This window comes from Peromyscus leucopus, chromosome 4, assembly GCF_004664715.2.
Source record: "Peromyscus leucopus breed LL Stock chromosome 4, UCI_PerLeu_2.1, whole genome shotgun sequence".
Lineage (NCBI taxonomy): Eukaryota > Metazoa > Chordata > Mammalia > Rodentia > Cricetidae > Peromyscus > Peromyscus leucopus.
Genome location: NC_051066.1, coordinates 146,802,764 through 146,829,559, shown reverse-complemented (window position 1 = coordinate 146,829,559; position 26,796 = coordinate 146,802,764). Strand labels below are relative to the sequence as shown.

The 26,796-nt window shown below is 44.7% G+C and overlaps 1 protein-coding gene across 7 annotated transcripts in view; it reads right to left on the bottom strand.

The window, feature by feature from the left end:
• Positions 1 to 2,848: 2,848 nt before the first annotated feature.
• Positions 2,849 to 26,796, bottom strand: part of Myt1 (myelin transcription factor 1) — a 68,496-nt gene continuing 44,548 nt past the window's right edge. For 5 of the 7 annotated variants that reach the window (XM_037205517.1, XM_028885189.2, XM_028885191.2 and 2 more), the window contains 10 exons: positions 24,740 to 24,894; positions 23,867 to 23,929; positions 23,675 to 23,743; positions 20,056 to 20,118; positions 19,552 to 19,635; positions 12,928 to 13,149; positions 11,088 to 11,179; positions 10,361 to 10,464; positions 7,827 to 7,970; positions 2,849 to 7,464 (listed from right to left, as the gene is read on the bottom strand). In XM_037205517.1, the coding sequence (XP_037061412.1) occupies positions 7,324 to 7,464; positions 7,827 to 7,970; positions 10,361 to 10,464; positions 11,088 to 11,179; positions 12,928 to 13,149; positions 19,552 to 19,635; positions 20,056 to 20,118; positions 23,675 to 23,743; positions 23,867 to 23,929; positions 24,740 to 24,894 (1,137 nt within the window). In that variant the 3' untranslated portion in view covers positions 2,849 to 7,323. The remainder of the gene's footprint in view (positions 7,465 to 7,826; positions 7,971 to 10,360; positions 10,465 to 11,087; positions 11,180 to 12,927; positions 13,150 to 19,551; positions 19,636 to 20,055; positions 20,119 to 23,674; positions 23,744 to 23,866; positions 23,930 to 24,739; positions 24,895 to 26,796) is intronic. The other 2 variants (XM_037205519.1, XM_037205518.1) reach the window with 2 other exon arrangements.

The following is a 26,796-nucleotide window of genomic DNA, read 5'->3' as shown; positions in this document are numbered from 1 at the left end:
ATGAACTATAAGAGAGAAACTCAAGAGGAGGTTCCCTGAGAGTAAAAAGCTGTGCTGGAAAACTGAAGCTAATGTTAGCCCCAGCATAGTTAGGAGAAGATGATAGCAATAGATGAGTCCACACAGTGGACACCTATGGTTATCATCTAGGTCTTTAGGTATAAATAGGAGAGCTTTGTGTGGTGATTCCAAGCCCATGTGGCAGCTGTGGTCACAGATATCTGATAGTCACAAACAACAGGGTGGACTCCAGTCAAGCATGATAGCTAACATAGATGGGAAGTGCAGAGACAGTAAAAAAAAAAAAAAAAAAAAAAAAAAAGCCTGGGGATGTCCTTTCAATGTAAAATGTGGTGAGTGACCTGAGGCCACTGACTATGAAAGGCAGGGGTGCCAAGCACAGGGAGAGATACCTGGGTATCTGCCAGGTCTTGAGAGGCCAGCTTCAAGTTGGCTTCCCACAGGCAGTTCAGGGATAGCATTTGTGTGATGAATCACCATGTACATTTTTTCTACCCTGTCCCAGCACTCACCCAGATATTTCCAGTGACTTAAGGAAGTTCCCTAACCTCTCTCTCCCTCTATTTACTTAGTACTGTGTGCTATTTGCCTATAATGGTAATCTACTCTGGACCCAGGAAACAATGGCATCAGCCTGTCCACTCCTTCAGCACCTGAAGGATATCTAGAAAGTGCATAGCTTTCCTGAGGCTGGAGAAAGCCACCAGTTTGATCTATGTCTTCCTCTACTGACCTGGGATCGATTATAACCCCCTTTTCTCTGGCCTCTTGGACACCCACTGTGTCTGATAATTCTGTGAAGATCCAGATGATTGGGTAGCACCCCTTCTCTTCAATAAATGGTTTCTAGTGTCCATTACCACATCTCATCTAAGGCACCAGGCCTACAGTGAAAGGCCTACAGGCAAATCTTGTCAAAACAACCAGTCTCTATACAACTCAGAGAAGTTTACTGGGCCTCAGTTTCCCCATCTGTAAATGGGACAGTTTCACCGCCTGTATCACAAGTAGTTGAGAGATGGCAGGAGCTTGTGCAGGTAAAAGGGCTCAGTTCAGACTCAGTCTATAATTCTCTCCATCCTGCTCAGGGCTAAGGTTTGGTGCCTGAGGGAGTCAAGGATTCCAAAGCAGTGGGGCTGAGGGTCCCACATGGAACTTTCCAGTCTGCTTGGTCTTTATCTCTCCTCACCATTTTCAGTTCTAAGCATTATCATATTGTCTTCTTCTGTTTGGGCTTCTATAAAGAGAGCTATGACTGAGTTAAAGATAAGGAAAACATATTTGACAGGGTATGAAAGAAACAAGTAATAGTGTGCCCAATTGGTAGAAGGTATTCTTGGGGCAGAGATGAGGAGGGACAATGAGGCACACTCACTTGCAGGTGCTGGGGATGTGTTAGCATTATCCTACTCAGTCTTCTCTCCCTGAACTCTGGTGAGGAAAGCAAGGCTATCCATGCCCCACCCCACTGTCACTGCAAAGCCTCTCATCTTGATGTTACTGGGTGTTCTGGAGTGACTCCATAGATAGTGGAGTTGTACTATGTGCTCCAATATTGTGAGTTCTGGGTATATCCTCTGGGACCTGCAATGGTTTTGGGGGCTGCAAATAACCACTCTTCTGAAGCCCAAATCAACACAAATATAGACCTTGACCAACTGTCATAACTATTATAGGGAGAGGGTTATCCTGGAGTTCAAGAGACTCTGTCCACAACCTGTGCAGAGCACAGCTCATGCCCTAGTACCTGTTCATGTGTTACCTTATGAAGGACCATTCATTCTTCCTCCCCTCTGTACACTTGCCCTCTTTGGGGCCATTCGATGGTTGGCTATCCAGACAGCAATACTAACAGGTAGGTGTTTCAAGGAGACACAGTGGTGGTCCATTTTGGCAACTCTGGTGTGGCCGTGAGATCTTTAATGAGTGGGGATTAGGAGCTGACAGACTGGTGACCTACTGAGTCCAAGGAGGTTCAGACTTGGAGCAGCTAGTGGGCTTCCCTAGTTGTTGGGGGTGTGAAATGTCCAAGTAGAACCCCAGAAGGTGTCAGAACTGAGGTAAATAGCCTTGGGAGATACGTGGAGTTCTCCACTGAACTGCAGACATCAGCCAAATGTGGGCTGGGAAAAAACCCCAAGGAGCAGCACTAAAGGGCAACTATGGTGTAAGAGGGGAAGAAAGAGCAGTCAGGCTTCAGATAAGTCAGCACTCTGGCTTGTCTGCATATTACAGACACTGAGAGAAAGCAGTTGAGGCAGGGACTACAGGAGAATTCAGGAAGAACCTGGAGCACTGCTCTGTCAAGTCAGCATCCTTGGACTGGCTGAGACATCCACAATCATGGTGCTGTGGGGTCTATCTTTAACTTATTCCGAAGCTCTTATTGACAAAATCCACACTCTACCTCCTTTAAGGCATAGCAAAGGGAACAGCATAGAGATTGCAACCCCCGAGTAGTAGATTCCATCTTCATTATAATGCTCACAATCAGCTAAGTAGGAACCCTTTCACACCTGTGCTATATCAGCCCCCAGTGGGCCAGTAGTTAATGGGCAAGTTCTCCTAAGCCTGAGTGAGGCTCTAGTCAGTCATGGAGGTGCCAATCCCATACTGAAATGATCCCCCTCTGTATAGGGAGCAGTCTTCCTGGTGACCTTGAGCACAGCATCCAGTTGGAGAGAGTGCAGATGTTCAAATGTACTTTTTTTCATTCCCTTTCAAAACTCATCTAAATAACAGCTTTGTTTGATTGTTTTGGTTTTGGTTTTTCAAAACAAGGTTTCTCTGTGTAGCCCTGGAGCTCATTCTGTAGACCAAGCTGGCCTGGAACTCACTAAAATTCACCTGCCTCTGCCTCCCAAATTCTGGGATTAAGGCATGTGCCACTACCACCCAGCTTAAATAACAGCTTTTAAGGCATAAATTTTCAGGGATGGGGATGTGGGAGAGGAGGCAATAATGTTTTCAGAGGCCATAAAACTTTTCAATGGGAGACAAATGCCACAAAATGCTGAATTCTAGCCAGAGTATAGGAAGCTCAGAACCAACAAAATCTAGCCTTTAAATCACCCCCACCCCAAGAACTGGCAGCACTAGATTCTGCTGGAGATGTGCAAGTGTTCAAACAAAGATGATCTTGGCAAATGTTTTCAGAAGCTGCAGACCCCCAGGTCCCAACCACAACTGGAGAATGATCCCTCCCCTGTAGAGAAACTAGAAGTTTATTTTCTTGAAAGAGTAAGAGAATATTTACAAGCTGAGAGGAAAGGCTTCACTATGGGAGGAATTCACCAAAATGAATTCTAGAGGACATTTGCTGTGACTTTATGGCAACTCCCCTTCCAGCACCCAGCAAACTAGTGGACTGGTCAGTCCCTCTAAGCAAGAGACAGCATCTTCCTAGTGTTGAGTCTCTCATGCCACTGCCAACTGTGGGGTTGTGTATCTTTCTAACACCCTGGAAATAGCCATGGCCCCACCTTCCTGAGGCTGGAAGAACTGCTTGCCCTATAGAGCCATGTCTAGGTCCAGGCCTGCTGAGTTCAGTGAACTTAACAATCAAGAGCTCAGGGTATTGTAGTGCCCAAAAGCTGAGCACTTTAATCTGAAAGACACTAAGGATTGGGAGCCCCAACATGAGGATCCTAGTTCCTCCCAGAATCCTGGAACTAGAAGAACGGGGTGTGGAAAACTCCAAAAGATCTATAACACCAAACAATTCTCCAAACATTGAACCTCTTTAAAAAGAAAGGGTTCTCTTCCCTAGAGTTTCTCTTTCTAAGAACTCCCTGTATGACAAACCACCAGCCAGATCCCAAACATGGCCTCCATTAGAAATCTTAACAACCACACATCTTAGGGAAGCCAAAGGAAGATTTGATCATATAGTCATGGCCATCAACTGCTCAGTTCCTGGCCAGCCCTGGGATGGAGCTGCTGCTAAAGGTAGTTGTGCATCAGACAGACCAGGACTCCATTTAGAGCCTGAGACTAGGTACTGTTCTTTGCTCAGTTGCCCACAAGTCTCCTACTTCTAAAGTCCTCTGTGACCATACATACATAACCACTACAGCTGTGACAGTGACCTCTAGAGTCTTCCTCCCCCTACATTGTGTTCTTAGTTATGTGTAGTACTTGAAAGCTCCACAAAGACCAGAAGCAGACAGATGTGTCATCTGATTTTAACAAAACTCACTAAGTATGAGCTCCTGCCCTTCACAAACTGCTTTCACACACTTTGGTGATTTTTGGCATTGCAGCTCTTTGGAATTATTTGGAGATTTTTTAAGTAAACCCTTTGTGTTTCCTAGGCCATTTGTTCATGCTGTATATGATTATGAAGAAGCTCTAGGTTGGAGACTGGGGTGGGCAGTTCCCATGACGTGCTATTTCAACAGTATATGACAGGCTAAACAACCCTTCAAAATCAAAAGGAAGAAAACTATGGGCAGTGATAGAACAGGGATAATGACCCAAACATAAGGGCTGTGATTCTCACATGAGGGCAGATGTGGGCCTTTCCTCCCATGGCATCTCATTCTTCCGCAGTCTCAGCTACTTACCTCTGTAGGCAGCCATATTGGGGTCCTGGGAACACCCTCTCCTCTTTTACTCCATCAAGGACCATCACAATTTTTATAACCTAAGATGAGCTCAGTTTGCAGCAAAGATGCTCTGCTTGCCCACACCCTGGCCCATGCCATAGCACCTATGTCCATGTGAAAGGTTGCAACCCCAGACCACTACTATCCATGGTGTACCCTTGGCCAAGGAAATCCCCAGTAGTTCTTCCTCACAGTTATGCAGATTCTGCATGGTTCACTGGTGTGTGGCCCCAGCACCCAGGGCCTTACCTGACTGGAGCAGAAGCTGGAAATAAAGCCCAGAGTTTCTAAGAAATTTTCAGGGAAGATGGGTTCTGTCTCTATATCAGAAGAACTCTGGGCAACATTTCTAGAGAGGTCAGGTTGAATCTTACTTGCCTTAAATGCAAATCTGAACTTGGAAAAACTATAAATGTACCTGTCACAAAAGTGTGACAGTGGAAAGGTGCCTCTGAAGGGCAAAAAAGCCAAAGCACATGAGCTAAAACAAATAAAAGGAACCCACTGCCTCATATACAGGAAGTCCAAGAGTAGACTGTTCAGGCATAGCTAGATCTAATAGCTCTGGGGTCATCAGAGATCTCGTTCTTCCTCTACTTCTAACCCAGTTCTTACCTCTGCCTCCCTCCAGAATGTCTAAGCTCTTATCCACTTATGGCTAGAAAGATGGTATGGAAGCACAGGTACACTACATACCTCTAACCTAGCAACTCAAGCAGAATGACTGTTTCTTCCTGACTCTAAGAGAAAACTCCTGGGGGGGAAAAAACATGACTTGGACATGCCTGACTCATGGGAAAAGGTAGGGTGCAGTGAGTTAGACCTTGAAGAACCACACTTGGGGGAAAGGCAGGTCCAGCAGAAGTGTTGGCTGATCCGCATTGGTACCAGAGAAAGACTTAAATGGAAGAGCCTTCTTACCATGACTACCCACACAGTCCTCCCTGAAGCACAAGGAGCAGAGTAGCAGTCTCCTCACAGACCATAGCACCTATGCACAGTTAGACTTTTATTAGAAATCACCCTCCAAACACACCACGAAGTACTGTGGGTCCAACGTGTTTCCTGAGGAAGGAGGGTCACAGTATTGGGGTATCAAGGTCCTGGGCAGCTTGGCCAGTGAGTCTAGGCAACTGCCTAGAACTGATCATGGCCAGTACTCCCTCACAGCAACATGAATCATCCATAAGAACCTCCACAAATGCAACACAAGAAACACCAGAGCACACACATCTGCACTACACGTAAATAATAATAAATACAGAATTCCATTTGCTGTTATTGGCCTGACAAAAGGAACCAAAGGGAAAAAGAAAACCAGAACACCTTTCTCTCTGCTGGACCAATGGGGAGAAAACTCAAATTATCAAAATTCCTCAGTTACAAAATACTTTTTTAAAAAATTCCATTATTAAAAGAATAAATAACAAAATATATAAAAAATAACTCAGTTGCATCAAAATTATAACTAGGAGTTATATCAAGATTCTTTGTGGGCTATCTTATAGTCAAATAAATGTTTTTGTTTTGATTTAACTTATGTAACTCTTATGGTGCCCTAGTGTGTAGTCTAGTTGAAATAGTATAAAATTAATAAATAAAAATAATAAATACAAGACATTAACATAAGAGGGTATGAATATAAATACTTATATCATGACAAAATTAAATAATTTACAGAATAAACTAGCTACTTTCAGTGTCTTCCAGGAAGTGCAATTTCTCTACTTTTAAATACTAATTTGGAATTGCAGTCACAATTGACTTGGACTCTATTTACACAGTAAGAACATTGTGTTTTTAACACATTAAATTAAAATTTACCCTTTTCACATCTTGAATGGATCTAAAAAGAAGTGAAATATTGGTGGTCTCTCATTAACAATTACCTCTGATCTCACTGTCCCCACCTGAGTCACCTTGGATACAGAGAGCAAGCCTACACAGGAAAAGATAATAATGATGGGTCTAGCACCTGGGTGGAAGTACAGACACCAGAGGCCTGGCCCAGCGTTCCTGGACTTAGAGCCCAGGCCAGGGGTTTAAAGACTGGAGCCAGGAGGAAGCAGGTCTGCATGACCTACAGGTATCTGCTGCCCAGGCAAGTGGCTGATTTTCAGGGCCTCCAAGTGAAAAATACCTTCAGCTGACTTTCTATGATGCTCATCAACTGTGTAGACTGCCATCTGGAAGGCCTGTTCCTAGATTCACCTCTGAAGCAGAGCATTGTGCACCTTTAACACAAAGCTGAATTAAATGAAAACACAAAACATGCTTGCCACGTGGGCATCAGTGAGCATAGCCAAAAGCCTAGGTATGCCCTCCTGCTGAGACTAACACCCACCAAGTCCATGGCTGCCCTCCCAGCCTCAACAGACAATGGAATACTGTGGCTGCAAACTCCAAAACTTCCCTGAGAACCTTGTCCATGAGCTTCCACTGGAGACTTTGAGCTGCTCTTCAGATTTCTTTCAAAAAACAAAAATAAATCACTTTGTAATACTTCAGTATCCCCAGGCACTCACATAGGTCTTTATGCCTGGGCCTAATGGGGACATCATAGGAGACACTGATTTCCAGGCTCCCCTTTGGGTAAGCTGCCCAAGGCTCTATCCAGACTGCCAATTAGAAGTAGCTGTAAGTTAGAAGTCCCCACTGTGAGGAGCAGAGCAGGGACTTCTCTGCAAAGTGCAGCCTAAACCTGAATGCCCCTCACAGCTTGCTTGATCGTTTCCAGAAGGCCTTTGTTCTCCGGGTTCTGGTAGCAGTCCTGATTGGAGTACATGTCAGTGAGGGTGTTCACATAGGCATCAAAATTCTGTTCACATATTGGCTCCTAGAGAATAGAACCAGGTTAGCAGGCCCTACTATAGTGGATCCCACATAGTAGAAACTAGTTGGAAAGCCTCAACCCCAGGTCTAATCCACCCCTGCCAAAACTAAAAATCAACAAGACTCACCATCATTGGAATCCCTTTATACCCCAATTCATGAGCTACTCAGGACTAGATCCATAGCCTACAGCTACTCTACCAGAGCACTGAGAACACTACCAAAGGGATGGGACCCTTCCCACAGGATCCTTCCCTCAGGACTCATAAACAGAGTAGTGAGGTACACTCATTCTTCCTACCCTTGAACTGTCCCTAGGGTGGTTGTTAGCTCATCTGTAATACCCACAGGTGATTTGTTGCTTACCATGTGTGGAAGGCGGATATTGGCAAGACTTTGGATGAGGGCCTGGCTCAGCCCGGACAGTTCCAGAAACAGGGCCTCATTCTGCTCCTCAATGAGCTTGTTCTCCTCCTCAATGTTCTTCAGGTTCTTCTCCATGGAAGAGATCTGTTGCAAAGACAGAAAATGCTACCTTCCCTTGGCCCTGGCTTACTGTGAAAGCACTGGCCATGCCTCACAGTATTCTAGGAAAAAACAAAGCTCATTAGTGGGAAAGAGACTTAGTCCTGCTCCCTGTGGGATACCCCATCCAGGGAAAGAGATGGTCCCTGAATGGAGAGAGCAAAAGTCCTTTGGAAGTAGCCTCTGTCCAAAGGAGGTAGGAGCTGGTATGCCAGGTACCAAAGTCTACATGTGGCTTTCTCTGCCTTTGCCCCTCCTGGTGGTGAGGTAAAAACACAGACTCCAAGACACCCTGAGCTCAATCTCTGCCCATTTCAGCTGTGCTCTTACTTTGTCAGGCTTCCTGTTCCTTTCTGCAGGATAAGAATAATTGCATTCAACTTGTGGGTATTAGGTTGCCCCTACCTTTGAGTCTTTTCTCCCACAAAAGACCAGTGAGCTGACTGCCTAGGTTCCAGGCACATCTTCTCCAGGCTAAATACAGACAAATTTCTTCATCTTCCACACCCTGGCAATGCACTTACATAGAATTATGCTGTTTCTGGGGTTCCTAGTGTTAAAAGACAGCCCCTGGCTTAACTGTATATCTTCAAGGAGTAAAAGACTGAACTTATGGGAAGACAATGTGTGACATGAGACAAGGACAGTGAGCTCCCTTTGGAAGCTGCAGATGAGGCTGAGTGCTCTGCTCTACCAGTGGTGACTAAAATAGTTCTAAAGACCTGCATTCCTTTTCCTTCATCCCTTCCACAACTAGATGGCTAAGACTTCCAAAGGAATGCTAGTAAAAAGAAGTAATCAGTCTTTTAAAGATAGGCTTTGTTTTATGGTTTAAAGATGGTGTCATCTCTCTGTTTGGTCCAGGATGCTCTTAAACTATGAGCTCAGCCTCCTGAGTAGCTGAGTACCACCACACCAGGCTCTTTAAAAATTAGTTTTGAGGCTAGAGAGATGACTAAGAGTGCTATTGCTCTTTCAGAGGACCCAAGTTTGGATCCCAGAACCTCTATCAGGTGACTCAATACTACCTGTAACTAGCTCCAGGAATATCTGACATCTTTGGCCTCCATAGGCACTTACACACACACACACACACACACACACACACACACACACACACACACGTAAATAAACAAACAAACAAATAAATAAATAAATAAATAAAAATAAGCAAATCTAAAGAGCTGGAGAGATGATTCAGAAGTTAAGAATGTGTACTGCTTTTGGAGAGGATCAGGTTCATTTCCCAGCACCCACATCAGGTGGTTCATAATCTCTTGTAACTTCAGCTCCTGGGGAGTCAAAGCTTTCTTCTGGGCAAATCACAAATGTGCACAACCCCACATACAGACATATACAAATGTATGTAATTAAAAACAAAAATGAAATATTTAACAAAACAAAGCTAAAAAATATGAGTTTGGGCAAATAGAGAAATAAGATGTGCTATCAGAAGAATGAAGACTCTGGAGACTGAGAGATGACCTATACTACATTGTATCTCATCCAAAGACATAGGTAGAAAACGGTGTTGGTTGCAGATAAAAGACTCTTTCCCTTCTCTTGTTACTTCCAATGATCCTGGGGGACAAGACATCAACATGTACAGGACACATAGTACAAACTCTTCCTGATTCCATGATTGGTGCTACACATACACAGGATCTTGAAATGGCATTAGCCCATGGGGAAACTAGATCAGGACATGAGGAATGGAAATGCCATGACTGCTGCCTCCAGAAAAGGGCCTGCTGTTTTCCTATTTGTCCTCTCTGCCCTTGATGGGTTCTGTGTACATTTCCTGTCCTTTTGTCTCTCCACACATTAGGGGACACTCACAAAGCACCAGCTCTGTTCTAGACCCACTGAGCAGCCAGAAGGTAGGGCAGTAGCCCTGTTGCCAAGCAACAACCATGCTCATTAGCACTCAACACTAAAGGCTTTCCTCCAAGAGCAAGTCCTGAACAAGGGAGTAGAAAAGTTCTAATCTAACCCACATTCTATTGAGGAAAGCAAGGAGCTCTTTAGGTAGGGATGGGCAAGCCCTGCACTGGTGTGTGCTGTGCTGGTCCAGGCAGGAACAGAGCAGGTGAGCTGCCAGTGCTAATGAGACTGGAAACATGAATTGAACAGCCAGTACTAGCAAAGCCAGAACACTAACAGATTGCTCTTGCCAAAGGAGTGATCTAAGAGGTTGACTAACACTAGCTACCTAGAAGACTCCCAGGCAACGCAGTGAGTGGGCAGCTAACGAGTGCACTGTGTTTTGTGTGCTGTGTTTCCATCAGTTCAGCATCAGTGATACTGATGGAAGCAGCAATCTACAGGCTGGTTCTGGATAACAGCGAAGAGTCAAGTAGAGTAGTGCCACCTACCTGGGACTGCAGCTGTACCATGGCAGCCTCCATCTCTGAATTGGACTCATTTAGGTCTCGTATCTCCTGATTCAGCTGCTTGATCTCCTCATCATTCTCCAGCACTGCCAGAAAAGAAAGAAAGAAAGAAAGAAAGAAAGAAAGAAAGAAAGAAAGAAAGAAAGAAAGAAAGAAAGAAAGAAAGAAAGAAAGAAAACCAGTTGTGGTTCTGTCCGACTGCTTTGGAGACAGAAAGGGGGGTCTTTGTGTAGAAGTTAGCCTCTTGCCAAGCCCTGAGCTCCTCTCTTGGGCATGGATATTGGGAAATCTTGGAAACTGAGAACAGTATTATTTTCCTCATGCCTTGACCTTTGCAGGATACCCGAGTCACTTCAGAGACATTAACTGCTATGACCAAAGGGAGATGCGTTCAAAGAGAATCTCCTTGCCTAAGTGAGAGGGGCCACAATGTCCACAAACTCATGGACATGGCTTTTGGTGCCCTCCCATCATACTCTGATCCATATGGTCACCAAACCCAAGGTCAGAGAGAACATGACCATCAAGTGAAGCCAGAGGTCCTAGACCCAGGCATCGAGAACTTCAGAGATAAGGTTAATAGGCCAGTTGGCTCAGGGCAAGAACTATCTCTACCATGGATTATTCTCAAGGGAGCTCAGCTTCCCCATACCCTTCCCACAGTACAGAGATAATGATAAGAAGGGACATCCCAGAAGGGTATCCTCACCATCACTTGTCTTGAACTTTGGGCTGAGAATCTCATCACCTGAGAGTTTTCCTTTCTTTCCAGCAAAGGTTGCTCTGGGACATCCAGATAAACTAAAAGCAGAAGTTACACATTACTGACCAGTTCAGGGACATAGTGCATTGGTAGGTCCATGATCCCACATCAGGACCACACCAAGCATTTTCCACCTCACCCAGATGACCCTGCATGCCTTTCTATGGTGGCACTGCTTCACCTCAGCTGCCTGCCCTGCCTGGTGAGCAAGGCTGCACTCTAGGAAAGGGGCCCAGGAAGGTGCCCCCTCAGAGCTCTTCCTGTTTGGCACAGTCATGGCTGTCCACAGGTACTAAAGGAACCAAGGCATTGCTGCCTCCAGGTGTTATTCCTCTCTCTGGGCAGGGCTTGAGGCCTGCATGCTCCCACCTGCTGGCACTCTGTAGCACTGAACTCTGAGAGGTGTCCTCAGAGCCAACCCCCCCACCCCCTGAGAGATCCTTCAGGATATGGATGTACCAGCATTCACAGGTGATTCCTTGAATATAGCTATTCAAGCAGAAAAACATACAAAAGTATGTGGATTATCACACACTACTTCATGTTTTTGCAATGATTTCACCCATATCATAAATCAAGGTTCTAAGTGAAATATACTTTGGAAGCACAGAGTTTGACTACCCTGACCACATGGCCCAGGCTCCTGCATCCTCTTCTCTGGCCTTGGCATTTCCCTTATAGTCTATGATCCTGTGGCCATCCCACCTGCCCAAATGAGACCCCATTTTTTCTGTGCTCCCAACTAGGACACTTACTCTCAGAGGCAATTGGCTAGATACTTGCTCACAAAGTCCTGCCTCCTTTGTCACCTCACCAAGTAGGTATGCCAGGCCCTCCCCAGTTCCAGCTGTATGAGGGCTTTTCCTACACACATCTAAGGGAGAGTAAGCGTCTGGCTTTTTCTCCAGAGTACTTTTTTTGCCCACTACTCTGCTGTTTTCCCCTGATCCCTGATCACCATTCACCAAATTCAGTAACTCTTATTTGTTTATATCATCTGTCCCCACCCACCATACCCAAAACACACTCAAAAAGGCAAAGGATTGTTGTTCTTTTGTTCTCTTCTCTGTCTCTACTCCTTGGTGTTAGGTGGACTCTCTGTAAATGTTTTTGTTGAATGGATACATTAACCAACTTTGTAGGTGGAAGAAGAAATAAGGGAGAGAAGAAAGAAGAAAAGAAGAAAGGGAGAGGAAGAAAGAAGGGAGTATGCATTGGCTTTCATTCCAGACAAAGGTTACTGGATAAGATTAGTGGCTTCTTAGAACAGAGTGGAAGGGGGTCTAGTGAAGCAAGGCCAACTCAGTCCTGTGGTAGGTATTATGGGCAGGTGATAAAATGAGCACTGCCTAGGCAAGAAGAGGTCTAGTTAACCAGGTCCCTTGCAAGGCAAGCAAGCGCCTTTGCCCAAAACTAAAAAAAAAAAAAAAAAAAAAAAAAAAAAAAGGCCCCAATATAAGAGGTAGGACACAAAGTATAGGAGACAAGAAGTCAAATATGGGCAGAGACAGGAGTCCATTCATGGTATCCATATTTAGCATAGCACTGCTCATAGGGACAATAAACACTAGGGCACAGAGGGACTTATGAGAACAAACACATTCTGAAAGCAAAACAAACACCATCTGGTACCAACAGCCTCCATGACTTCTCTCATTCAGCTACCTACTTGGTCTTGCTTTCCCTTGCAGAACTGCTGGTCCCACTGTGTACTGGCTTGCTCCCACCCCCAGGGGTTATGTCCCAGCCAAAAGGTCCCTGATTGCTGACATGTGGGGTCAGGTACCTCCGGTGGGTGAGGAAACTGCCATTGGCATGGCCAGAGCCATCACAGCCTGGGGTTGGGCAAGTAGGGCCTTCATTCTTCAGTGACTTCCAGGAGAAAGTTGAACCATTGAGAGCTCCCTCTTTCTGCCTCCGAGCAGCCAGCGGGCAGCCAGAAGCACTCCTGTGAGAGGCATATTTGCCGCTGATATGGCCGAGTCCCACACAGCCTGGAACTGGGCACCTAGACACAGAAAAACTGAGGTGATCACAGGGGCCCTGGGTAGGAGGACCTGGAAGCCCTGCAAAGCCAGGCTCTAGAGACCCAGCATCATGTACTTTGTACTTTTGAGTGAAGCAAAAAGCCTGCCAAATCCCATAGTTGGCCTTTCAGATGAAGCTGCTGTCCCTCTCCCTCTTTCCCCTTGGCCATTGCATAGCAGGACCTACAAATCAGGAGGATGGTGAGGACACCCTAGGCCAGGCAGATCAATAGGTCCTGTTAACCTACAGCTTCAGAGCTGAGACTTATCATGGCATGGTAGCCATGGGTGTCTAGAGAACACAGTGCTCAGACAGGAAAGTCTTGGCTCTGATTTCCCATAATCACCCTTCTGGAGGCTGGCCAGGAGCAGTGCTTCCTTTGTTCCAGGCATTTGAAGACAGAGACCCAAGTCCTATGGCAATAAAATAGATGGGGATGACAAATGTCCCAGGCTTGGTGTATGAAGGATTGGCTTAGACCAGTGAGATCTGGGGAGCAGGGCCTCCAGGAACCCACCCATGCCCCAGAACAAGATCGTCAATCTAAAAACTTCCAGTCCTCTCCAACAAATGAAACTCTATCAAGTCATCATTAGTTACATATTCACTAAATGCTAAGCACCTGGCAAATTCACAGGACCCAAAGATAATGCTGCTTTACAGAGTTCTCTATGGATCCAAAGAAGTCAGGGCAGGACATCTTCAGGAAGACAGAGGGCCAGAAGCAATCTCCTGCTACCAGATAGTCTCCTGCTGTATCCTGCTCCTGGAGCATAGGGCACAATGCCCAGCCAGAGAGTAGCAAGGTGACAGCAGCAAAGTGGCACCCCACCTCATCTCTAGGAAACCCTTGGAGATAGTTTCCTCTCTTGCCTCTCTTTACTTTCTTGCTCCTTCAGCCCACATAGGCCTCAGACAACATAGAAAGTACACAAGGTCAGCACAAGTTGATCTCAGCCTACAGACCATAACAAGGACACACCAATAGCCCTCCCCCCCCACACACACACACAGGAGCTCTAGATAGTCACATTCAATGTCTAGCTCCTCAAATCTGGATGCAAAGACAGCCAACCCGAGGGTTGGGATGAGACCCCTACTGAATACCCAATATCACAAGCTCAAAGGGCCAGCTGAAATAGGCTCTTCAGCCACTCCAGACAGGTAAAATTTTCTAACCACTTGAAAAATTCCGAATCTCCTTGCAAGTAGGAGTTGCTGCTATTCACTGGAATCTCATGTGTAAGCAGTATTCAGAAGTGATTCTTTTCTTTTAACCAAGGTGTCAAATCTTCAAAATCATTGGCTTTGACATCACATTGAGACTCTTCATGATACAAGCACCCACAGACTGTATCACATATAAGGATTTGTACATAAGCCCCCAGAAGACATATTGAAAGAACCAAGCAGATCCCATAGCAGGCTTCTCAGTCTTCTCTCAGAGATCAGGCCTCAATTTTAGTTTCCTGAGACTGAGCAAGCAGTTTCTAGGAAAGCCATGGACAAAATACAATTAATCACTGATGCCCCTGCCAGCAGGGACAGGGAGATAGACCCAGCCTGGATCACTGAGCCAGCCCCCACAGTCAGTACGTGCTAGGCCAGCCAGCCTCCACAGCAGCTCAGGGACAAAGCCTGGGACTTGTCCAGGCCTGTCCAAAAATGAATAACTGTAACTTCCAACTAACCCTAACCAATTGAAAGTTATTAACATGATTGCCACTCACATAAACCAATTCTGAGTCTGTTACTATGTAGTCTGTAGACCCCAAGACCTCACATACACACCGCCCCACTTTCCCCCTATAAAAACCCTGCCCCATTGCTGCTCAGGGTCTCTCCTGCCCTGCTGTCATGTAAGACAAACAGAGAGGCCTGGGTTAACTCATAACAATAAAAAGACTCTTTGCTTTTGCATGGGATTTGGTCTCTTGATGATCTTTGGGGGATTCTGGGTATAACAATATCATTGCCCCCCACTTTGCCCCAGGAGAATGGAAGTAGTCAACTGTATTTTTGCTTCAGGGACTTGTGTCACTTAAGATCCACAAAAGAAGAGTTGGAGAGATGACTCAGTGGTTAAGAGCACTGGCTGCTCTTTCAGATATCCCAAGTTCAATTCCCAGTACCCATATGGTGGTTCACAACCATCTATAATTATAGTCTCATAGGATCAGATGACCTCTTCTGATGTGCAGATAGATAAGCAGACAAAGCATCCATATACATAAAATAAATAAATCTTGGGGGCTGGAGAGATAGCTTAGAGGTTAAGAGCACTGACTGTTCTTCCAGAGATCCTGAGTTCAATTCCCAGCAACCACATGGTGGCTCACAATCATCTATAATGAAATCTAATGCCCTCTTCTGGCGTGCAGGCATGCATGCTGACAGAACACTCTATACATAATAAATAAATCCCCCCCCCCAAAAAAAAGAAAAGGAAAAGGAAAAAGATCCACAAAAGATGTGGGAACTTTCTGGAACCCCTGGTGAGGTAATGGAACATTGCTATGTGTTCTTTTCTGTTCCTCTCACTGAAGTTGCAACCCATTAATTGGCTATAGCAAATTATGAAAGAAGCATCTTACTATGATATTTTGATGGTCAAACCCAATTTCCCCAAGAAAAAATTAAAACAGATTATAGGAAACTAGCCTTGAAGTACCACCCTGATACCAAATGAAGAAAAGTTAAAACAAATTCTCCAAGCTTAAAAAGTGGTCTCTGATTCCTAATTGGGGGAAATTATAATAGGCAATGAAATGAATATAAGAAATATATAGAAAAATGTGGGAAATATATATGAAATGAATATAAGAAATTAATAGACTAGGCAATCTAGGTGGTTAAAGCAGGTGGTGGTTTTAGTTCTCCAATGGATATCTTCTATGTATTTTGAGGAAGAAGAGGAAAGACACAGAGAGAAAGGGGAGTTATAAATGTTATCCACAGGTTCTCAGTTACTTCAGGAGATTTATGGAATGGTACAACAATAACAACAATAAAAAATGACTCTGCAAAAAGGATTTGTAAAAGACAATCAGACCAAGATGGTAAGAAACAAATTACTGGAATGCAAATAAGGATTTATCTGATAGCACAGGAATGGTTCCACAAACTCTGCCTGTGTTCATGGAGAGCCAGTACCATAGAAAACAGGTAAGTCCTAAGGATAGATGCAAAAGCTGTAATGGGAAGAAGGTAGTTTGAAAGAATATTTTAGAGATTATATTAACAAGTGCTGTGGGATGTCCTCTATGCTGTAAATATATGTTGTTATGATTGATTGATAAATAAAATGCTGATTGGCCAGTAGCCAGGCAGGAAGGATAGTGTAGGTGGAACAAGGAGAGAGGAGAATTCTGGGAAGTGAAAGGCTGAGGCAGAGAGACACTGCCAGCCGCCGCCATGAGTAGCAACATGTAAGATAACAGTAAGCCACGAGCCATGTGGCAAGGTATAGATTTATAGAAATGGGTTAATTTAAGATATAAGAACTAGATAACAAAAAGCCTGCCATGGCCATACAGTTTATAAGTAATAAAAGTCTCTGTGTGTTTGATTGGGTCCGAGCAGCTGTGGGACTGGCAGGTGAAAGAGATTTGTCCTGATCGTGGGCAGGAACACAAGGTCATGAAAGATGGTCAGAAAATAACACTCCATAAGGAAGGAAACAAAGAACCAAGACAAAGCCAAGAGGTGTTATTGTCTTAGATCAGAAGGACCACACCATTTTTACTCAATAAGATTTTTTTTCCATGTGTATAAACATACACATGTGTGCCTCCCAAAAGCTAATATCTACTCCTGACAACCAAACCATACTTATCACCTCCCATCAAGGTCAAATTACTAAGCATAGAGATATCAAATGTGTTCTAGATGAAGACATGCAAATTTATTGTTTACCATAAGAAAAGAGATAACTAAAGCCGGGCAGTGGTGGTGCACGCCTTTAATCCCAGCACTCGGGAGGCAGAGCCAGGTGGATCTCTGTGAGTTCGAGGCCAGCCTGGTCTACAGAGTTCCAGGAAAGGCGCAAAGCTACACAGGGAAACCCTGTCTCGGAAAAAAAAAAAAAAAAAAAAGAAAGAAAGAAAGAAAGAAAGAAAGAAAGAAAGAAAGAAAGAAAGAAAGAAAGAAAGAAAGAAAGAAAAGAAAAGAAAAGAAAAGAAAAGAAAAGAAAAGAAAAGAAAAGAAAAGAAAAGAAAAGAAAAGAAAAGAGATAACTAATCTTCAAGTTCCAGAAAATATCCTTTGTGGTGGTATTGTGTTCCCCAAAATATTGTGCACCCTAATAAACTTATCTGGGGTCAGAGACAGAACAGCCACTAGATACAAAGGCTAGAAAATTGTGGCACTCACACCTTTAATCCTAGCACTCCAGAGGTAGAAATCCCTCTGGATCTCTGTGAGTTCAAGGCCACAATTGGAAACTGGCCAGGCATGGTGACACATGCCTTTAATCCAAAGAAGTGAGCCTTTAATCCCAGGGAGTGGTGGTAGAAAGCAGAAAGGTATATAAGGAGTGAAGACCAGAAACTAGAAGCATTTGGCTGGTTAAGCTTTCAGGTTTCTAGCAGCACAGTTCAGCTGAGAGCCATTCGGATATGAGGACACAGAAGCTTCCAGTCTGAGGAAATAAGACCAGCTGAGAAGTTGGCCAGGTGAGGTTAGCTGTGGCTTGTTCTGGTTCTCTGATCACCCAGATAAGTTTATTAGGGTGCACCATATTTTAGGGAACACAATACCACCATAATCCTTCTCTCCCTTGATAAACTCTCTTTGCAGAAAAGCCCCTTCCTGAGAGGAAGGAAATAAAAGAAACTAACCAAATGCATCAGATAAAATTGGTAGACTTTTATCTAAATCAGGAAAGATGGTACCATTATAATAGATAAGTATGAGGATGATGAACTACTTGCAACTGTTTTTAATATCCAACTATATAGTGTTTTTAAAGTTAAGTGAAGAATAAAAACAAATATAAAAGCTCTGACTTTGCCCTTTATAGATGATGACTTCAGTGTCAAGATAAAGTTATATATCTGTAAATCTTTCCATGTAGCCCTTGCTGTTCTAAAATTTACTATGTGGACCAGTCCAGGCTGGTCTTGAAATCATAGAGACATGATGTTTCTGCTTCCAGAGTGCTGAGATTAAAGGTGGCCCAGCTTGTAAAAACTACTTTAAAAAAATTACCCTAGCTGGGTAGTGGTGGCTCACGCTTTTAATCCCAGCACTTGGGAGGTAGAGGCAGGCAGATCTCTGTGAGTCAGAGATCAGCCTGGTCTACAAAGCTAGTTCCAGGACAGCCAAGGCTACACAAAGAAATCCTGTCTCAAAAAAAAAAAAAAAAAAAAAGTATCCCAGCATCAGATAGCTCATACCTTGGAATTGATTCAGCTGGGTACATGCACAAGCTAAGGCCAAAACACTAGCTATGAGTGTTTACTTCAATGAACGACCCTTCATTGTTAAGCTAGGGAATTTATCTGTATCCAACTGATAATCAGAAAAAGAAAACAATTTGTAAAGGAGAGAAAATAAAAACCAAGGACATCTTCTTTAGTCCCTAGGTTAGGTCCAGTTTCCAGTTTCAACTCTTCCAGGCTCTCCAGCTTAACTAGCTCTAGACAAAAGGTTCTCAATCTGTTGGTTGAACAACCTACAAGACTTGCCTAAGGTCATCAGAAAACACAAATTTTACATTATAATTCATAACAGTAGCAAAATTACAGTTATGAAGTAGTAACAAAAATAATTTTGTGGTTGGGGGTCACCCAACATGAGGAACTCTATTAAAGGATTGAAGCATTGGGAAGGTTGAGAACCACTGCTCTAGACAGATGTACTAGTGATCAGACCCATAATATTCAAATACGCAGTATCTTCCTAATGTACTGCCCTCTAAAACTTTACACCTAAACCTCCTTGCCAGACAAAATACAGACTGCAAGGCCTGTGGGGATCCCAGAACCACTTCAGGGCAGTAGAGTACTTAGCTTCCCAAAGACCCACCAAAATACCTCTGACCTGAACCCAGAGAACATGCTCAGTGTTCAATATCCAGGAAACAATGTGTCAGGTCCCATTTCTTCTAAATGAATATTATCATCAATTAATTTAATGGCCAAATATGAGGAAAAATCTAGAATAAGTTGTTTCATTTTGTTTTGGTTTTGAGACAGGCTCTCATTAAGTAGCTCAGGCAGGATTACACTCAATGATCCTGCTTCTAATCTCCCAAATTCTGAGATCCCTGATTTGTATTTAAAAGCCATTATTTTGATTTTTTGTTGTTTAGTTATAACATACAAAAAAGAAAACCCAACAATTTTTCAAAACAATGAAGGGGCCGCATAACCCAACATACTTCATCAACTCAGGGTCCTCCTTGTCATCCTTGGTAGGCGCCACCTTGAGTCCGCTCTTCTTGGCACGTGGGCAGCCTGACAAACTGGTTTTGAAAGAGGAAAACATGCCACCTCAGTCCCAGAACAGCAGCTCCCTCACTGTCTGCCTCATGCTACTCCCTCAAGTTCTGTGGCCCCCTGTGGGGGTGGGAAGGAGGGAAGAAAGGATCAATCAGTCAGCTGACTCATCAGTTATGCTTTCTTGTGGAACAGAGTTGGCTCACATACAACCTTCAAACAGGGCAACAGAACAATCAGAAGTGGGAAATATCTCCAGGAGCTTCTGACTTGATACTTTGCCTTTTGATTTTACTGCATAGGGATACCTGAGCAATTCTGGGAGCACCAACAATTCAAAAAAAGATGCAAATGGATTCTAGCTGTTGGCAGCTTTAATGTATTATTCAGAATAGTAGAACTTTGTCTAAGTCAGAACTTTCACAACTACCCTTCGCCCCACTCACCTCCGGTGTGAAGCATAGTTCCCTGTTATGTGGCCAGAGCCATCACAGCCAGGTGTGGGGCACCTGCAGAGAAACATAAGATGAGACCAGAGCCTATAAAGATATTTTCCCCTTTGGATTCAGCTCTTAAATGGATCCATCATCATTCTAAGCTCTAGATCTTTAAAACAAACACCCTCCTATTATGCACCTCCTTGCAAAGGAGCATCACATACCTTAGCCTGTCATTGCCAGTAACAGGTATTCAATGTCAATAAGGCCATATCACAGACTCAGTACTAAGCCCAGCCACTCCCAGGGGAACCCAGAAAGCCAAGAAAAGAGTAGCTGAATGAGACTAGCTTTTACACTGGACACCAAGATAGGCCTGCTGTGTTCATTGCATCCAAAGGAGACCATGGGCTCCCAGCTTAGCCTTTTATTGAGTTTCAGTCATATCTGGTTATCCAGAACACATCTAAGCTTTAGGTCTATTCATAAGAACTCAGAGAGGTACCCATGAGTACCTACTATATGGCCACTGAAGACCTGATCCCTGCTTGGTGAATGTAGAACTCAACCAATGGCTTTTACAGGTTGATGGACCCCAGCAAGGGTAAAATAAGAAACACAGAATACAAAATCCAAGCAAATACATAAAAAATTTCTCATGAACATATTCCATAAAGTGGTAGAAATTATACTTTAATATTATAAACATGGACTTTTCTTGAGTTATTTTCTCCCAAATGGAAAACCACAGCAGTTGTTGATTGAATGGGGTTGACTTGGAGGTAGACCCATCTCATTAGATCTGCTGTTTTGCATCTTGCCCCTAATTATAGTGCCATCCTATGGGAAACAGTAAGTATTTGGTGTTGGTTACTCAAAGTGCTGCTCCATGGCACCCTAGCCTTGGGAAGCTTCTGACTTTCTGTACACAAACAGTATCTGACCTTTGAAACATAGTACTTCTTATATGAAGGAGAGAAGCTAGGAGTCTGGCATCCTAGAGGATGGCACAGCTGGCATCACATCTTATGACTTTCTTTCTAGCCCCTCAGATCTTTCTCTGTGTGTCTTCCCAGATTCCTTGGGTCCCTCACAGTATCACATACTGGATACTTCTTTGGTTCTCAGGCAGATGACCCACCAAATCTTTCTCTAGTCTTCATGAGGCCATATAGTGGTGTAGATTCTACATTACCACCATGGTGGTCCTGCTGTCCAGAAGTTCAAGTATAGGGAACCAAAAATAGTTCCTTTCTCTTTTCAGTGGGAAGAAGCTGTCTAAGGCCCAGGGCTCCTGCATCCAGCAGAGGTTCAAAGCAAAAGAGGTGGTCACCCAGTGACCACATAGCAACCCAGGCCTCTGAGCTATGAATGGTACCAGGGATGAGATGCAGATATATACTCAATAGCACCAGTGAGTCTTGGGAGGGTCTATGGCTCCCAGAGAACAAGCAGATGCCTAGTACACAGGCTTGTATTCCTTGCTAATGTGTTGTTTGATGGCTTTCCTGCAAGTTACGCTCCAAGAGGAAAGTGTCCACATAGTAAGAGGACTGGGTATCTTTGATATACTCCTTATGGAGGCTGCCACAAGAACTAGAGCTGCCTCCATTCTGTCTATCATCTACTTCTAAGTGCCTTGCCTGAAAAGGAGGAAGAATCTATACCTAAGTGATGATTCTGCCTTGGTGGCATCTCAGATTTCCTTCTGTGCCTCATTCCTGTGCTGCAGAGGTGCTGCCCACCCTCCTTATAGCCTGACATTCCTCCACAGTGTGGAGTAGTATGTATACTCACACTACGGTAAACTGAGCAGCTCAAGGCAGCCCCTAATCACACAAAGAAGGAGAGTAAATGACCCTGGAACTTGCTTAAAAACAGAGAATATGCCTGAGCATGTCTCTATTTTTCCATTTATAGGGAGGCCACAAAAAGAATTCCATTTGCAAAGCTTTGACAAACCTGATGCCTACCCTGACAGAACAAGGATCCCAGGAGCACTGGGGTATCAGAAAATGTGTGAAAGAGGTCACGGTCACCTTCTTCTCAGACCACACTGGAGTCTGGAGCAATGAGGCAATGAACTCAGAAAGAACTCTGGGACAAGAAGAGCTTTGGAGGCAGTAGGGACACCTGAGACACCCACCCATACAAGGAGACTATTCTCTGCTGTGTCCACAGAAGTTTTGTGTTACAGTCTTTCACAGGCTTAGAGTGCAGACCTTCCTGGGGGCTATTTCCTGGCTGGATCAGCCAAGTTTCCTCCTGTTGGCCCTCAATATCTGTTTTAGGGCCACAGAATGTATGGTTGTATCCTGAAATAGAGAGTTTTCTAGGCCCTGTGTTGGAAATCCATAAACCCTAGTCATAGTTGGAAAAGTAAGCAGAATTGGATATAAAAATAGGTGTGAGGGTAGGCAAGAATATAAAAAAGATAATAAAAAGTGTGGGGAGGTATCCACTGAGCCTACAGGACTGTTCTCCAACTTTGAGTTTCAGTACTAGACTACAATGTTAGTGAGTGGATGAGAAACTATGTGAGCCTACAAGGTATAAATCTAATATTCACTACCAGAAGGAATGGATCTGGTTAGAGTAGAACACAGACTGGGTACTAGAAACCCATGGATTTCTGTCCTGGCATAGATCAGCTCAAGTCCCTTCTGCTGTCAGCATTCTAGCTCCTTGTCCAAAAGGTTTCAGTATCTATCACCTGTCTGTTCCCCAAACAGATTCAGTGAGTCTTGGCCTGGATTCAGAGTCCCTATCACAAAGGAATATGAGAGGGAGGGCTCTGGTCCTGCTATGAGGAACAGAACAACAGGAGAGTATCGTTCTCTTCCAAGGTCTCTACTCAGCTCTGGTCCCCTGAACAAGGTGACCACAGCTCAGGGTCATAGAGGCTTTAATGTCACAAGTCAACAGAGAAAATGAAAGCCAGAGACAATGGAGGCCCCAGCTCCAGCTCCAAGAGAACAGATGCCTGGAAACCTCTGGGTGCTTTCTCCTCACTTCTGAGGCCTGTCAGGCAAACTGACAGTTGTAGGTGCCCACAGAGCCTGCTCTGCCTACTTGTTAAGGCAGAGAGGCACAGAAGCTTGGAGAAGGCCAGCAAAGAGAAGGCAAGAGCATTGAGTAGGACTGGGAGGACACCAGGGAGAAACAGAGCAGCCAAGGCATGGGGAGAAGAAAAGCAAGGAGCATTCTCTGGCACTGTTAGTGGTAGTTCATTTGACAAGAGCCCCGTAGCCTATAGCTACTAAGCCACAGCCAAGTTCCAGCTTTTCTCAGTATTTAGAACGGTAGTAGGAAAAGCAGGCCCGGCAGCCCTGTCAGAGTTCTTGGGAGTGGGAAAGGCCTGGAACAGTACAGGAGCTCTGATTTAACAAGTGAGATGGACAGTACTTAGAGGTCAGATTGCTCAAAGCAGGAGTCACAGGTGCAAGGACAACAGCCCAGCCAAGCAGAGTCAGCCCTTTCAAGCCCTGCTCCTCTTCCCCATCCCAGGAAAGCAGAGCCAGCCTGGGATGGTACCTTAGAGAAGGCTGACTTGGTAGGAGCCTCATAAAGGAGAGAGCAAAGCCAAGGAGCTGCCCAAGAGATAGGCAGTCAGTGAGCGCAAACATACTTGAGGTCAGCAGAGTGGGCAGCCATGAGGTTTCTGAGGCTCTTGTCAGCAAGAGGGCAACCAGAGAGGCTGAAAGAGAAGAGATGGGATATGGGGTGAGCCACAGAGGGGAGCAGAGGAGATGAGGAGAAAGCCCCCCCACACACATACACACAAAGCACTGGAGCCAGGCCAGAGGAGCAGGGCACAAACCTGCGATGGGAGGCATAGTTCCCGGTGATATGACCACTGCCGTCACAGCCAGGGGTGGGACAGCTGGACAAAGGAAAAAGAGCATCAGAACAGAGGACCATGCACACTTGCAGGCCTTCCCCCAGAACGAGTCAACTAAGGGCAGGTGGACATCCTCAGATCACAGCCCTCACTTCTGAGACTGGAAATTTCTCTTATACAACTTAACTCAAGAAGGAAAGGGAATTTCAGATAAGGATGCCTCTGAAGCATGAGTGCTAGGTGTACATGTGCATGCTATGTGTACACATATGTGCTCATAAACATGTGGATGGGGCACTCCTCCCTTCTCCAGCTCCTAAAGCAGCACAATCTTCTCTGAGAATGAGAACATAGATCCAGCCACCCTGGGAAGGCCTGGCACCAAGATAGGAAGAAACTAGTGAGGTGCAGTATAAAGAAAGGAGGATCCCTATATCCTCCATAAAATTAGCTATGAGCACAGGTGAGGGTTAGATCACCAGTGGAAAAGGTGCTAGGCATAACCCTTCATAGTATTTTAAGAACATGTGGCATTAGAAGTTGATGAAAAGCTCTGCTTGTTCCTGCCTGTGCTCCAGCAGCTACCAGAACTGAGAGCTGGTGTCTCTGAACCTCTCTGCCCATGACTACAATCCTCATCTTGCCCTGTTCTGTTCTGGATTGTGGGCTGGACCAGAGGAGCTTCCTGGTTCTTAATTGCTTTCAGAGGATCATGTTCATACCCAGCTCAGTGCAGAGATGACAGAAAACTCATCACTGTGAGCTACCTGGATTTAGGTGGTTGCTGAGTTCTGGGACCAGGCCTGCTTTCCCAAGATTCCTGGGAGGCCAGCCTACCAAAACAGCACTTACGTGAGAAGCTCCTTCTTTATGTCCTTGGAGAGAAACTTCAGCTTAAAGTTGGTCAGGGTGACTTCCCCTGGGTACTTCCGCTCCTCAAAGTTCTCTTCTGACACCTCCTGATCATCTGCTTCAGAAGAAGCAAAAGAATGTGCTGCTGGCTCTGACTGAAAAAACAAAAACAAAAACAAAACAAAAACAAAAACAAAAAAAAAAACCAGCAGGGAATATTTTAACAACTGGCAAGGAAGCCAGATGTCCAACCTAGTGGGCAATAAAGAGAGACCATTCAGTAGTATCCATAAGATGTTTTACCTTATGAAAGAGGGAGGAAGACCTAGCTACCTCAAGACATAAGACCACACTATGAAAGCCAGGACACTTGCTTTGGCCAACCTCCACCAAATTACCAGAGAATGAACACCTGGATGCAGTAATCTTTAGGACTCAAGTGCTAGTAGGCACTAAATAAGGTTGCTGAGTTATCCCAAAGCTAAGATAGATAACATACTAGTAGCCTAATGATAATCATAATAAGCTTGAGACCCCTGGCCCACAACATGATGCCTTGACAAGGTCAGACACTTGACAAACACCACTAACTGAGCTGTGGGCCTGGAGCTATTTTCTTACCACCTAAACCCTCATAGGTGTGGCACAGGGAGTGAGAAACAACAGGTCTTCCATTGAAAGTCAGGGGTCCTACAGCCTTAGAATAACTGCTTCTAGCAAGACAAGTACACCAGATTTCACATTCCAGAGATGTACCAACTTCCTATAGGTTTCAACAGGCTATTCAGGCACTTCGTCTAAAAAGATGCAACCCTCAAATAAGAGAAACCTGTGAAACTACAGCCCACAGAGCAGCTCTGGGGAGCCAACCTGCAGTAGCTATTACAATTCTTTTTACTAAACAAGGCTCTAGGATAGTGATTTGTTTGCCTGAGCAACTGGACAAAGGTTCTCAGAAGAACACACTTAAGACAAGTCTTCAGGGTCAGTGAAGCCAGGAAGTAGAGGCCCTAGACAAAAGGGGATCAGAGTACCCATAATATCAGGACAGTTGCTGTCAAAATTGGTGAGCCACTGGACAAGACTGATGGGGGGGGGAGGGTCTGAGTAAAGAATCTAGGACAGAGGGAGAGGAATGGGGAAGGCCTGGCCTAAGAGCTTTTAGGGTGAAATATGACTAGGAAAGTTTGAGAGAGGAAGTGTTTGTGGACAATTGGCAAAGGCTGTAGGTGGAGCATGTGACAGGCCTCAGCAGGAGGACCTCGGGACCTCTGAGAGAGATCCCACTACAAATGGCAGCTCATTCCTGGGGACACAATGATGTTGCAAGAGGATATACTGAGAGAATAGAATAAAAAGACCAGAGATGAACTAATGAAAAGGCAGGGGAGGGTGCTGAGGATATCGCTCTGTATAAATAAAACACTGATTGGCCAGCAGCCAGGCAGGAAGTATAGGCAGGACTAGCAGAGAGAAAAATTAAGAGAACCGGAAGGCAGAGGGGAAGAGATGCCAGCCTGCTGTCCAGGGAGCATCATGTAGAGGCAGCAGGTAAAGCCACAGAACATGTGGCGACATATAGATTAACAGAAATGGGCTGAGTATAAGAGTAAGAGCTAGACAATGGTAGGCCTGAGCTAATGGCCAAGCAGTTTAAATAATATAAGTGTCTGTATGCTTATTTTATAAGTGGGCTACGGGACTGCTGGGACTTGGCGGGACCTGAGAGAAAAACTTTAGCTACAGAAGGGTACTAAGATATCCACAAACCCATAGACTAAGAAAGAAGTTGAGAAGCCATGGTTAGCGGACCAGGGACCAACTTAACCCTGGCAGTAAAGCATGAGTCTTGCAAGGTTCTAGACCCAAGAAACAGAGATGACAGTGAAGATACTATATAGAGGGCAACCCTGATTCTACTAGGGCTCCTGTCTAGTGCAAGAATGATTCAGTTTCCACAGAGTCACAGATATATATGGCTCTATGTGTACTTTCATACCATGAGTGCTAGAGGTATATGGCCCTGATCCCTCCAGGTATTTCCTCCAGAAGGTGGA